This window comes from Trifolium pratense, linkage group LG7, assembly GCF_020283565.1.
Source record: "Trifolium pratense cultivar HEN17-A07 linkage group LG7, ARS_RC_1.1, whole genome shotgun sequence".
Classification (NCBI taxonomy): Eukaryota; Viridiplantae; Streptophyta; class Magnoliopsida; order Fabales; family Fabaceae; genus Trifolium; species Trifolium pratense.
This window is the reverse complement of record NC_060065.1, coordinates 39,008,444-39,023,283: the sequence shown is the minus strand read 5'-3', so window position 1 is coordinate 39,023,283 and position 14,840 is coordinate 39,008,444. Positions and strand designations below refer to the sequence as shown.

The 14,840-nt window shown below is 36.0% G+C and overlaps 1 protein-coding gene across 6 annotated transcripts; it reads right to left on the bottom strand.

Annotated features, from left to right (window-relative positions):
- Positions 1–1,741: 1,741 nt before the first annotated feature.
- LOC123893914 lies at positions 1,742–14,243 on the bottom strand. 6 transcript variants are annotated; one of them, XR_006803581.1, is made up of 9 exons: positions 13,769–14,235; positions 11,433–11,510; positions 11,279–11,338; positions 10,867–11,115; positions 10,679–10,755; positions 6,962–7,038; positions 2,509–2,641; positions 2,203–2,408; positions 1,742–2,120 (listed from the first exon to the last, which is right to left on the bottom strand). XR_006803581.1 is itself a non-coding variant. In XM_045943742.1 (9 exons), exons 1-8 carry the CDS (start codon positions 14,193–14,195, stop codon positions 2,253–2,255), a joined length of 1,257 nt encoding a protein of 418 aa, XP_045799698.1. In that variant the 5' UTR covers positions 14,196–14,236; the 3' UTR covers positions 1,742–2,120; positions 2,218–2,252. The 6 variants fall into 6 exon arrangements, 2 of the variants coding, with proteins under 2 accessions (XP_045799698.1, XP_045799699.1); XR_006803582.1 differs by having other exon boundaries at positions 1,742–2,115; XM_045943742.1 differs by having other exon boundaries at positions 2,218–2,408; positions 13,769–14,236.
- Between the last annotated feature and the right edge of the window lie 597 nt (positions 14,244–14,840).

Below are 14,840 nucleotides of genomic sequence, written 5' to 3'. Positions count from 1 at the left end.
CTTATGCTATGGACATGTGTGTTTAGAACATCCAAATGATAGTGACAAATTTTCTGATGAATGAGGATTTCAAACTTGGGACTTAAAACTCACACAAGTGTTCGACAAGCAAAATTAATTGCATGAATGAACCAAGTAATGCAAAAACAGCTTTAAAGCAATGACAATGTATTCTTCCCTATTGTATGTCATATGTAAATGTATTTTCACGTTTGAGTGGTATTTCAACTTCAAAAACTTGACTCGATTATTCTGATATAAGTAAATTGATAGTCAACAAACCTTTATGATGGCTTCTGTCCCGATTTCATATGAGATTTAGTTTTCTTCATGAAAGATAATTTTATTTGAGACATAGTCGGATATGTGACACATCTTTTAACTAGAATTTGAACGTTGATTAGTCATATTATGAGTGAATGTTTTCTTTATTTTTTGTAGAATGTTTTTGTTTGCTCTTAGATCATGTTTTCAACCATGTATATACTATTTGATTGAGACCTTTGATAGATTAAATTGAAGAAAGTCTCGTGATTCTTAAACAGAGAAAAAAATATAAGGTTCTTTTGATCTGCAAAAGATAACTAGTGGACAACACTTGATAAACTTTTAAGGATTGAACAATTTTTTATCTTATAAAATATTTGGTAGACAAAAAGTTATTTTTATATTTTAAATAACTTATGGTGTGGTTTAGTGATTGACAAGAATTTAAGTTTTTGTCCAATCCATTGACCCTCAATTTGTCGAGTCTCAAACATAAATTTAAAATCAAACATAATACAACTTATATTATTCTGTTCGGTTCCTTATTTTCTACAAATCAAACACACACATAATTTTTCTGAATTTATTTATTCGAAAGTGATAAAAATGATGTATGTTTTTTTTGCTTTTTTTATGACAATTGTTTTTTCCTGTATAAAATAAATTCAGAGGGCTTGAATCAAAAAACAAATAAAAATTCAGAAGGGGTGTGAATTTTGAAAGGACAAATAAAACATAAAACATGAAAGATAAAAGTTGTTCTCAAAATTGAAGAGTTGCACAAAAGAAAACAAACACAAAAAAAAATACTCTCTTTTTTCTTACACCAGAGAACAATTCTCTTGTAATTACATAATAAATGCTACCTCTGTCCCTAATTATAATTTATAAGACAATGTTTGACAAAAAAGTACTATTCATTTATTTTGTTCAATTTATTTTGATGAGTATTTTCAAAATATTAAATTTTTATAATTTTTACTAATAGACAATTAACGTGTTGTGATCAAACATGATGGGAAAAAGATAGTAGACTTTGTAGCCAATTCTTTTAGGAATGGAACAAAGTGTAGCAAGGACAACTCAGTGTAATAGTTTTACCAGATTAGATCACCTTCTTTCATTTTCTCGATATCTCTCTCCTTGCTCTCTATTTCCTTTCATCTCTCTCCTTAATACTTTTTAATGAAGAGGAAGATAAAGAATGAGACCAATGTATAGAAATGATAAGGAGATCTAAATAATGTGCGAGCACATTACCATATGGTGAACTATTACAGTAAGAAAAACTAAAAAGCATGAGAAAAATGGTGAACTATTAAATCCAAAATCAATTTATCGGATTCATTTAATCAATTCTTATTGCTTGTGAGGGGTAAAAAAAAAGGAAGGGGTGTTGATATTCACCAAGTCATGGTTACTAATAGAAGACCAAAATATACATATATAGAAATGAAATATACAGGTAAAATAATTTTACAGAAGACCTAATGGCTTGTGTATTTACGTTATGGAGGCACATGGTAAAAACAATTGTCCATGAATGATTAATTATTTACAAACCATTTGTATAACAGAAAACTTATGCAAAGGCTCAGAACCACTCTAAACTAAGCTGTCATCCTCACAATGACTTAATTTCCACTGATATTACATATCTAACCATATTAGATACAAGTTGGGATCTCAATAATGTCGCCAGCTGAAACATATAGATATAGTATTCGTTTGATTGATTCGGTCGTGGTAGACAGGGTCCAATACATGTGGCCACTGCAAATACGTAATGGTTCATAAAGACCAGTAAAACCAGCTCCGTGTCAAATCCATTGTGAATTTGCGATAACCCTGTCCTAGAGAAAATGAACACAAATTACTTGAAAGATTCAGAAAAGGAAAAAGTGAGTAACTAATAATTACAACAGAGATGCAAACCTGTATGCAACTTAAAAACAATTTGTTTCTTTTATGTAAACTTCCAAGGTTCATTTTTCAGAATACAATGTCTCCTCGATCCTCCTAATTACAGCACTAAGACTGCCACCACTTTCCAATGCTTTAACAGCAGCTCGGTGTGCAGCTTTATGCCACTTCAGCAAATTATAAGATTGCATAACAGACCATCTTGCTTGATTAGACATCTGTTTAATGCAAGAATGTTAAGGTAAAAGTTTAGCATTGCAGATGAAAAAATCAAAAGAAACAGCAAATTCAAACTAGAGCAACCAATTGAGGAAAGACCTCTGCTACAGACAATGGAGGCTCAAGAAGAAGACAGACGTTTCTAAATAGATTTTCATCATTTTCTCCACCCTCTGCTTCACCATAAATAAGAGCTTCGGCCGCAATGCCAGCAAAAAGTACCATACAGTACCTAAACCATTGGTTACATAAAACATGAATATCGCCTGAAAGGCTCAAATTAAAAAACAGGATACTTGAGGCAAAAAAATGGAAAGGGAGAAGGCTGGAAGGGGCTCAGTCCAAAATCCTCCAGGCAATAAATTGTTTCTTTTTAGCATCGCCATTGGGACATAAAGAAACAACAGATAGAATCGAAGTAGGAGAATAAATTGATAACTGAAGGTAGAGCTAGCTAGGAAATAAAATCATTCAATTTCACTTTTGCAGTTCTACAAACCTAGAAATTAATAGCTTAGGAAGATGACAAAGACGGCATCTTCTGTTGGGCTTTTAGGAAATACGAAAATATCTTATAGTACCTTGATTGTATTTTGGACCCTCTCTTAATATTAGTTTCCACATTTCTTTGTTTTTATCATGATCTGTTTTCCTATTAGATTAGAATTTGGAGTCTTGTAATAGTAATAGTATAAATAAGTGTTGTATCAAATTATCGGTCATATCAAACTATAATCATAATTCGAAGTCTTAATTATTTCTTTTCCCTCTTTATCTAATATCCTATGATTTCAACATGGTATCAGAGTACCGTCCTCCATGGCATGTCCAATACTACTTGGCTACCATGTTTTGTAATGTTATGTTTGGGATTCTACGATAATAATTGTATTCACAGTCCTTTTCGACCGTTGTCTTGCTTTCCAGTTTCTAAGCATCAAGTTTTTGCTCTTGGGGGCATGTGTGGTCCACACACCACCTTCATGCCATCTATTCGCCATGCTGCTAGTCAAATTTGGCTATTTAACCTTCCGGTTCTATTGAGATCACTTTTAGATTGTTGGTCTTTCTTGTTTAAGTTTAGTTTTGCCACTTTTACAGCTCTAGCAGCACCTCGACGTGATTTTCTGATCTGCCGTATTTTCGATCCAACCTACGATTGGACGTGTTTCTTCAAAAACACTTTTTATTCTCAGTTGTGGTTTGTACTAGTTTTATCTCAGTTGCATTTGGCACTAGTTTTTCTCAGTTATGGTTTCGCACTGGTGGTCTCAGTTACAGTTTGGTACTGTTTTTGTCTAAGTTGCAGTTTTATCCCAATTGTGGTTTGCCATTTGTTTTGTCACTGTTGCTGCTTGGCATTAGTTTTGTCCCAATTGCAGCTGGCCCGAACTTTAGTCCCAGTTGCAATTGGGTCATGACTTGCAATTTGGCTCTATCTACTGATTTTCAATATCAAATTATATAATTTGTTTATTTTTCTCTTTCAAAGGTTACATTTATAACAGGCTTACAGTTAAGAAGCTTCAGCATGAGATTGTTGGAAAATCACCAAAAAGTTGAAAAGCACCTCGGAATGTGGCAGAGCGAATACTGCTGTGGCTGTTGCTGGAAACAATGGCCGGAGAGAAGCTCACACGCGGATTTGTTTGGAAGCTGCGTGTGGCACCCACAGATTTGGTTGGAAGCTGCGTGTGGCACCCACTTGCTGGAAAGACAGCGGCGCACAAAAGTGCTTGTGGAGGCAGTTGGCGACGGGAGAAGCACCGTCGAGCTCGAACTATTCCGTGACGGTTGGTGGTGGTGGTGGTTGCTTGTGGGCATAGCTATGTGTGTAGTGGCGGTCATCGATGGAAAAGCACCAGCGAAAACTATTCCACAGCAGTTGGTGGTGGTGTCTGGCCGTGGGCGTGGCTAGCAGACTGACAGAACTATTCGAAGATGGAGAAGACAATGGAAGGTTGCTACTTGCTAGAAAGGTGGTGCTGCCGGCGGCAAATGTTGCCACCGGCAGCGATAGTGAAGCACAAAGACAGGTCACAACATCAGAACCTGCTCTGATACCAGGTAAATTATGTAATTTATGTGTCTAAAAGAAGATCACACACCTATTTATAATGATGCTGCAATAATTAAATTTGATGTCTAGGAAGTTGTAATGACTAGGAATACTAACAAATAGCCTAGGATGTTGTAAAATCAAGGAATAGTAAAAACACAGACTTTTAACAAAGACCTGCAGTTATGGCAAATTAAGAGTGTATTATTTCGGAAAATAAAAGGAAAATACAATAGCTCCTTCAGAGAACCAATGCTCTCCGCCCTTAACAAACTTCATGATTCTACTTGCTACTCTTCTCTCTCCACTCAGCATTCTTATAACAGAATTTCCCTTACACAACTCATTTTCCCGTTTATCTCCTGATGTAGGAGGATTTCTTGTGTATATTATTATTTTAGTTAGATTTAGTTTTATTATATTTTAGGTAGATTTCTTATTTTTATTTAGTTAGGTTTGTTATTTTCTTTTACAATTGATTTGTTATTTTTATTTCTCACTCCTATTTAAACTAAATTATTGTAGCCTTGAAGACAAATTTTTGATTGAATAAAAATTCGGAGATTTTTCTCAAATTTGGTGGACTCCAAATTACTCTTTCGGTGGACTCCGAAACCCTATTTTGACAAGTTTGTGTTTGCGGCTTGTCTTTATCCATTAGGTTTAGCGTTTTGCTAACCTAGCGCTTCCGTTCTGCGTCAGTTGGTATCAGAGCAGGTTTCTCCTGTTCTTTTTCTAACGTGATCAGATGGGAGATCACCCGGTGACAAAAGCAGAGTTTTACGGTGCCATGACGGCTTTAACCGCGGCCATCACAGCTCTGACAACACAGGTGACAAAGTTATCCAACAACACCACCACTCAAAAAAACTCAATTCAATTCCTCCGCCACCGCCTCTCTCACCATGGCCGCCGCCAACGATCCAAACAACCAAACTCAGATGGCGTTAATTCTCGGCCAAGATTCCACTCACTTCGAATCCCTAATTACAAATCTCATGTCAACCTCCAACGACCATCGTTCCCAAGCCGAAAATCTCTTCAATTTATGCAAACAAACTTACCCTGATTCCTTGCTGGATATTGAAGATGATCCTGCTTGGCATGCTGCACTGACCGAGGATGAGGATGCTGGTGAGACTACTAACTATGGATTTGGACAGGAATGTTTGGACAGACTTTCAATTTCTTTGGGTGGGAACACGATTGTGCCGGTTGCGTCTGAGTTGTTGCCGACTTACTTGGTTTCCCCTGAATGGCAAAAGCACAATGCTGCGCTCGTTGCCATCGCACAAATTGCAGAGGGTTGTTCAAAAGTGATGACAAAGAATCTGGAGCATGTATTGTCAATGGTTTTGAATTCATTTTCTCACCCACACCCTAGGGTGCGATGGACAGCTATAAACGCAATTGGGCAGTTGTCCACAGATTTAGGGCCAAACTTGCAAGTTAAATATCACCACTTAGTGCTTTCGGCATTAGCTGGTGCCATGGATGATTTTGAAAATGCTCGAGTACAGGCTCATGCTGCTTCTGCAGTGCTAAACTTCACTGAGAATTGCACCCCAGATATTCTAATACCTCGTTTGGATGTGTTGACACGAGACAGGTCCTCTCACTTCATTCAATGGGATCCAGGAGGGTGGTCTCTTGTTTATTGGAGGAGTCAACCTGCAAAGGAAGCTCTTTATCAAGACGAGAACTCGGGGACGAGTTCTTTTGAGGTAGAGGAGACTGATGTAGGAGGATTTCTTGTGTATATTATTATTTTAGTTAGATTTAGTTTTATTATATTTTAGGTAGATTTCTTATTTTTATTTAGTTAGGTTTGTTATTTTCTTTTACAATTGATTTGTTATTTTTATTTCTCACTCCTATTTAAACTAAATTATTGTAGCCTTGAAGACAAATTTTTGATTGAATAAAAATTCGGAGATTTTTCTCAAATTTGGTGGACTCCAAATTACTCTTTCGGTGGACTCCGAAACCCTATTTTGACAAGTTTGTGTTTGCGGCTTGTCTTTATCCATTAGGTTTAGCGTTTTGCTAACCTAGCGCTTCCGTACTGCGTCATCTCCTCTTACTCTCAGCCATGCGGATATTCCCATTTTGTCCTTCTCTATTTCTCTAAACATAAGCTCCCCACACTACAGGCCTAGCCACTGCTGTGCTAACTGTCCTTTTGAGCCAGCCATCTCATCCCAGGTCCTATCAATTTGTTTTCCTATTTAATAGGATTTGTCATCTTGTGTTAGAATACAGTGTTTAGTCTTTTGCATTGTATCGAATTCTGAAACCCTATACCTTTAACAAGGCTAAAGAAAATATCAAACTTTGAGAGCAATGATGAAATGGAATGTTTGCGTTCCAAATTTTAAGGGAAAACAAACAGCACTAATGAAGTGTCAGGCACATTCAATCACACAACATGTAACTCTTAAATTAGTTCTTGATTCAAAATATATCTTCACTCATTACTATACTCATACTCACCTGTCAAAAGCTGAACCATCAAGTCGGCCTTCAGCAAGGTCGCTGGCAACTTTTTCATCCCAAAACTGAGTTCCTGCCTAAAAAACAAAGAATTACTGCAACTGAAATGACGTTAAATAATGGAAAAACTTTTCAAAAATTCGTATACATTTTCTGCATATAAAAAAACTAATGAACAGGAAATGAATCTATACTTGCTGGCTTGGAAGCATGTAATTATAAAAAAAAATAATAAAAAATCAGGCATTATCCATTATTGATGACATTGTTGCTTGATCACTGAATAATACTAACAGCACTAGTATTAATGAATGGAAAGAGAATTTCGGTCATATTCAGCAAATAAACAAGTCAATGCAGAGAAGGATTAGAATAAAAACGAGGAAAGAAACACACATAAAGAGAGGCTTTCTTCCCCTTATTTCTCTCCTAACTTTGGTTAAACCCCTAATTAGTTAGCCATCATTTAACTTACAGATGAAGTGTTCGACATAGAGTATGTCAGAAAATAAATTACATGGAAATCTTCAAATATTTGTACCATGAAAGAACATACAAACATCATTACCACCAATTATGCATGGTATAGCATTTAAAAAGAGAGCTAGCAGTCAAGCAGTAAACAGGCTTTTGTCAAAAGTAGTTTTTTTGCATCACCAAAAGTGTTTCATTAGGTGCACGGTGTGCCAAAAGTAGTTTTTGCATCACCAAAAGTAGTTTTCTCAAAATTCATTTAACTATTTAAGGTAGTTGAGATATTTGTGATTGATCTAATGAAGGATGAACAGAACAGTTGTACAAGGAAGAGAAAAAGAAGGGAAGAGACAAAGAGGAAAGTAGGGAGAGTAAGAAGAACAGAGATAACTAAATAATAATATGAAGTGTGTTGGAAAATACCCTCCATTTCAAATTACTTGTCGTTTTAGAAAGAAAAAAAAATTGTTTCAAATTACTTGTCGTTTGATAATTTAAGGATATATTTGTCTATTAATTTTTTATTTTTTTTGGTACATAATATATTAAATTTATTGGAAAGAGAAAGTGTGTGCAAAAAAAAATTATTGGTGAATTAAAACAATGGTATAATAGGAAGATACGGTGCAAAAATACACTTTCTTAAATTCTTGTTTTTTTTTCTAAAACGACAAGTAATTTGAAACGGAGGTTTAGTTTCCTAGTTTGTTATTTCTAGGAGATTCTTTTATTTCTCATTATAACTAGTTTCTCCTTAATTCAAGGAGAGAATTAATTGTACTCTTTCTATTTAAACCAGCCTTCGGCGGAGGAATAATACACAACAGTATTTTCTACATGGTATCAAGGGCTCCCGATTTTGGGGGTCTCGCTTCCGCAAAAACCTAGCTGCCGTCGTGTTTACATTCCGATCACGACAACGGTACTGTTCATTCCGTGATACTGTTCATGCGCAACTGTTCTCTGATCTTACCGTTCACACGTGCACTGTTCATTAAAATTACAGTTTACGCATGCTGTTCACCAAATTGCTGATCGCACACATTGTTCACCATCTGTGGTACTGTTCATTTAAAGGCAAAAAAAACAAAGTTTTTGCTGCTTCCGGTACTATTTGGCTGAGGTTAGACGACGATCATCCACCTTCAAATTCTATCATGAATTCGAATATTGTCATAGTTTGGGACATACTATTTTCCAATGTTGGAAATTACATGGTCTTCCACGACCTTCAAATCGGAAGAACAAAGGTGGAGGTGAGGGTCATGCATTTCAAGCTAGTAATTCTGGCAAAGGACAATCATCCTCTTCGGCTTTCTTTCACAACCGAACAACTAGACAGACAGTACAAAATTCTTGAATCTGACGCTCTTTCTTGCTCTATTGCCTCAAAAGGTAATTCTTCCCTTCTTAGTGTCAGTCCCAGTCGTGCTTGGATAGTAGATTCAGGTGCAAGTGATCATATGACAAGTGATTCTACTCCGTTTTCTTCGTATAGTCCATGTGCAGGTAATCATAAAATAAAAGTTGATATGGCTCTTTTTTTAGCCATTGGAGACAACACAATTGAACCTTTACCTGCAATGCCTGAAAAAGAGCCATCTGCGACTTTATTTTATGATTATCTGCACATGGACTATACGAAGAAAACAGCGTAGAATCACTGTCATGTGATCACTTGCACCTGAATCTACTATCCAAACACGACGAGGACTGACACTAAGAAGGGAAGAACTACCTTTTGGGGCAACAAAGCAAGAAAGATTGTCAGATTCAAGAATTTTGTACAGTTTGTCTAGTTGTTCCGTTGCGAAAGAAAGCTAAATTGAAGAGGATGATTGTCCATTGCCAGAATTACTAGCTTGAAATGCATGACCCTCACCTCCGCCTTTGTTCTTCCGATTTAAAGGTTGTGGAAGACCAAGTAATTTCAAACTGGAAAATAGTATGTCCCAAACGATATTTGCATTCACGACGGAATTTGAAGGTGGATGATCATCGTCGAGAATAAAAAAAGAGGAATGCTAGCATCACACTCTCAAACACACTCTTCTGACACACTCCAATGATATTAAACCATGTCACCCTTATTTTTTATTATGTTACCTGCTGACCAGTTCTAAAGGTTTAGTGCGCACACTCTCTCTCTCTGTTTTTTTTTTTTTTATAGAATTTATTTACCTCTTCATCTTCTCCAAGATTCTATGGTCTCAGCCGATCTGCCATAGGCTCCAACCGCAAGACTCCATTATCATTGTTGTGTGCTTTCTTGAAGCTTCTCTCTATGCTATCTGTTCTTTAAAAAAACTATATGTTCTTCTTTAAAACAAAATGAAGTTACCCCAAATTTCATTTTGTTTCCCCACCTCTCTGGTCAGTTCCATTCCATACGTGAAGATCCAAAAGAAAACTATCTTTTTTGTCTTGTAGTAACTTCTTCCTGAACAAATTTATAGGATCTTGCATATCATAACAAAAAAGAAGTTTTGTGAAATCAATTCTCTCACTGACTCACTTCCTTGGCGGAGTCTAGTGCTTTGTTCCTTCTCTTGTGCTGTGCGATGTTATCAATCATTCAAAATCTATGGTAGACTTGCTGGATTGGAGTTCTAATTTGTTGTGGGTGTCACCCAAGGTTATTATTTTGCATAAATCTTTAATTTTTATCGATGTTGTAAGTCGGTGGATAAAATTTTCTTTTGATCTGGGTTGTGAATGGAGGTGGGTGGATGGGTGAGTGTGAGGATGGGGGACATGGATGTTGGCCATGGTGGTTTCAAGGTTTGAGATTTGAAAGAGAAAGTTTTTTTTTTTTTTTTTGAAATTAAAGACAGAGAGAGAAAATTGATTGAAGGCTTGAAGGTGCGGAGAGCCGGTTGCCTGTTTTACTGATTGACAAGTAGTGTGACGTGGCACCATATATTGGGCGTGCGTTTGTTAGCGTGTGTAAAAGCGTTTGACGGTAGCATTCCTCATAAAAAAAATGTCATAATTAATAATCTCAGCCAAATAGTACTGGAAGCAACAAAAAAAAATTTGTTTTTTTTTTCCTTATGAACAGTACCACGCACAAAATCAGTTGGCGTGATCGGAATGTAAACACGACGGCGGCTAGGGTTTTGTCGTATGAAATGACAAAATGCATCAAAATTGTCCCGTCAAATGGATAAATTATACTAGGAACTAAGTAATCATCTGAACCAATAAGTTGCCATATCATAAACAAAAAGAGTAAAAATATACCTGTCCTTGGATACCCATTTGCATTGCAACTATTGGGTCTAAAATCACCCCCCGAATTGGGCAACCCATCAGGTAAGCTGAAATTTCATTAGGATGGTTCATGTAAGATGTTACGTGGGACAGCATATAATGAAGGGGTATCAAATATGATGTGACCTCTGAAGTTCTTAAGAAACAAATGAATATACCTATTAGGAGATGTCCTGCTTCATGAATGAGGATTCGACGCCTATATGGTGGCCAGTAACTTGATATTTGAGCTAAGCAGGTACCTCCCAGGAATATCGAATCTGCAAAGGCTAGACCTAATATCACTGCAAGGTTGGGCCTGAGGTCTATTCCTTGTGAAATAAGAAAGGAGACACCGCCCAAGAAAGCAACCAAAGCAGTGCTTGAACCATCTGAGAGACCCCATTTCTTTGGAGCAAGTTTAGTCACTGGACAAAAGAAGGAAAGAAAAGTAAAGTTGAAAAACTATTTTTTTGGTGGTATATAATTGTATAAAATGCTACTAATTCCAAGTGCAAGATGACTAAAAAAAGGGGACTTTTAGCAATTTATAGCTAGGGAGAAAGTATTGTCAGAAACTCAAGTATTCACCTTCCAAACCAGTTGAGGAGCTCAGGACATCCGGTGTTACATTCCTTGTACCCTCCAAAACTATACACAATGGGAAAATGCAAGTTATTGCAACAAAAAGCTGTACCAAGTTTACACCACAACAAATAATGACTATCGAAAATAGTTAACACACCAGAAAAAGGCCACATGAAAAACAGCCAACGCCAAAGGGAAAAGCCAGACCAGACCAGGCTAAACAAGCACCACCCTTCTGATAGTCATTAGGACACAACCATTCAAATTCTATTGTATGTCAAGAAATTTCCTAGTTAAATGTTTATTGTATGCGAATGTGACTAAAGGAAGGTCACACTAACTGGTTAGTCAGATACTATATATTACAACTTTCCTATTTAACTTGCCTTATATTAATTGATAGACTTGCTCTCTAGAACATGTCATATCTTCAACTAATGATGTTGTTTCCTATAAGGCCAGAATTTAAGTCAGATCATAAGCGTCAGCTGTAAGTCTAATGGCCTCTACCAACTCTCCAACCATCCTCGTATTTGAAGGCCATAAATTCTCCCTTTTGATATAACTAGGACGTCTAGGATGATAGTATTACTGAGTTAACTTTTGGGTTCAAATTCTTTCTTGCATATACTGATAATCAATCATGCTTTACTTGGTTATTTTCTATGAAAATTTGGTCTGGATTGTTCTCATATTTAGCAATTTTAGCATCAGATAAAAATACAATTTATTGTTGACATTCGTACTTTGGAAAGTGGTAATGTTTGTCAATACTTAGAATCATAAACAAACCATACCAATTAGCATTTATTGCATTTATTCTAAATGCGATTATAAGTAGAGGTGAGTATGGTTTGATTTAGACATACAACAAATTAGAGTGACAATCAAGTTATATTGCTTACCACCTCAAATCCAATATTAGATGAGAGGACTAAGCATATTCTGATAGAATGTCACATCGTTACGTTAGAGAGAATATTTGAACTAGAAACTAGTAGGTGTGAAAAAATTATTCTTTATTCATTCACTATCAGCTCAAGCCATGACTTTATATAGGCTTATGTACAACATACTTGTATCTAGCTCCTAACAGAAACATCGCAACTAGCTTTTGTTAGTGTAAAACTTCAACAGATCAATTAATAGATGCTTTCACCAAGTCTTTGAGGGTGTGCTCCTATAAGCTATATATTTAACAAGTTTGATACATACAGTGTTGTCAATGGCGCATCGTGGAAAATAGCGGTTTTTTCAAATGTTTAATTGAAAAAAATTATTCTAGATGGCAACCTCACAAAATTATTTACTATATTAAACTTTTAAGTGATTCTACTTTATCATCTAAAAACAATCAATTCTTCTAAACTCTCTTTTAGAATATCATTGTTAGTGCTTGTGGTGCCAACCTAGACGGGAATCGGGATCACTCTCACTATTGTGATGCCTCATGCCCTTGCACCCGTTGTGCTTATAAAAACGCGTTTACAATATCATTCCCAAGTAAAACACAACTTCTTGATACTGATTCTTTCAAAATCAATTTTCATAACATCAATTCTACCAAAATCTAAAACAAATTGAGCCTTCATCCTTTGAATGTAATCAGTTAGTTACTATGAAAAAAATGGCTAACATTTGAGAAGTTTAGAGACCTGGCTGAAATTTTTACTTTCTAAGGAACTCATCTCAGTCATCATTCTGTTACCAAATTTTTCACGACTTGGGGATTTACTCAAGTTTTAATATATGACAAAAATTGTGAAAAATCATGGGATGATAGGGCCATATATCTCATAAGAGAGAAAGAGGGCACATGAATACTCATCAGGTAAAATCTAATAAGAAATCATATTAAGGGCCCATTTGGATTGACTTATTTTTAAGCTTATGTAAAATAGTTTATGCAAGTAAATAAGCTTTTGCGTATTATTCGTAAGCTTGTCAAGGTAGTTTATAAAAAAACACCTTATGAAGATGCAATTTTCACAATTTTCGTTAGTGAGAACTTATAAATTAACATAAAAGCTTATTCATTTGCATATGTTAGTTTTCATAAGCTCAAAAATAACTCAATCCAAACGATCCCTAATTGATAAAAGATGATGAATTGAGTACATAACTAACTATTTATTTATGGAGCTCTCAAATAACCCAACTAATCGAGCAACTAACTCTAACTAACTAACTAACATTAACACCGGGGTTCGAATCCTGATGCACCACTTATTCACCTTAAATGGTGAAATGGGATACTTGATAAAAAAAAAAATTAACAGCTCTAGTGCTAGTACAGCAGAATTTTGATAAACCGCTATTGTTCCGTGATACACAATTAATTTAGTATAATATCATAACAGAATTTAAACAAACCACTATTTTCGGCGATTGACAGCACTAATGTCTATTCGAAACAACTCAAATGATAAAAAAAAAATCAACAAATTCTACTTTCTGCTATGAAGAGAAAAAGAAAAAAAATTCAAAACTCACCAATATTCCTGCATTTACCAAAATTTGGCAAGAAACCCCTATCCTTGAGAAACTTGTAAGCGTTTGCAACAAGTTTCATGTTATCAGCATTCATGCACGTGTCAAGAACTTCCCAATCCCTCTGCGGTCCGAACAGCTCCAACTCGCGGAACCGAGACCGAGTCAACTCAGCTACCGGAGAAGTAGTTCCCTCGCCGAACGGTTCCACCGTTACGCGTTGTTCGGTTTCAAGGGATTTCAGGAAACTGAGAGCTCCAGCGAGGTCCTTCCGTTTCACTGCTTCTTCGTAATCGCGCCATTCTTTTAAAGCACTGCGTGGTCGGAAAGGTTTCCGAGACGACGGAGGAGGGAAAGTGCGGGAAAATTGAGGGGAGGCGAGAAAATGAGGGGAAATTTGGAGGTTCGAGGGAGCGATGAATGCAGCCATCAAAAGACATCAAACAACTAAATGAAAAATAATAAACTAAAAATTATATTTCGGATTAAATAAATTTTATCTTTTTTTTTTTATAAAATCCTAAAGAGAATAAAGGCTTAAATGCAGTTTTGCCCCCCTATTTTGATTAAATCGGAATTTTACCCCCCCTGTTTTAAAACGCGGACTTTTAACCCCTGTTTTATAATTTTTTGGATTTTGCCCCCCTAAAATTCTGCTTTCGAGTCACAACTTCAAAGTTTCGCACACAACTCAATTTGGATCAATAATTCACCAAATGGATATCGAAATGACCGTAATCGAGTTATCTTTCCACAGAATCAAACCCCACTAAATTTGGAGTTACAAAGAGAGATTAATTACCGTTTTAGTGAAGGTATGTCCTCCAAATATTCAGCATAAAATCCGCTTTCGAGTCACAACTTCAAAACTTCGCACAGAATTCCGTTTTGATCCATAATTCATCAAACGGATATTGAAATGACCGTAGTCGAGTTATCTTTCCACATAATCAAACTCCACTAAATTTGGAGTTACAAAGAGAGATTAATTATCATTTTAGTGAAGGTCTGTCCAAATCAATTATTGTATGGAACTACTACTAGTATTTTTGTCATGTCTCTCACCTTGTAGCTC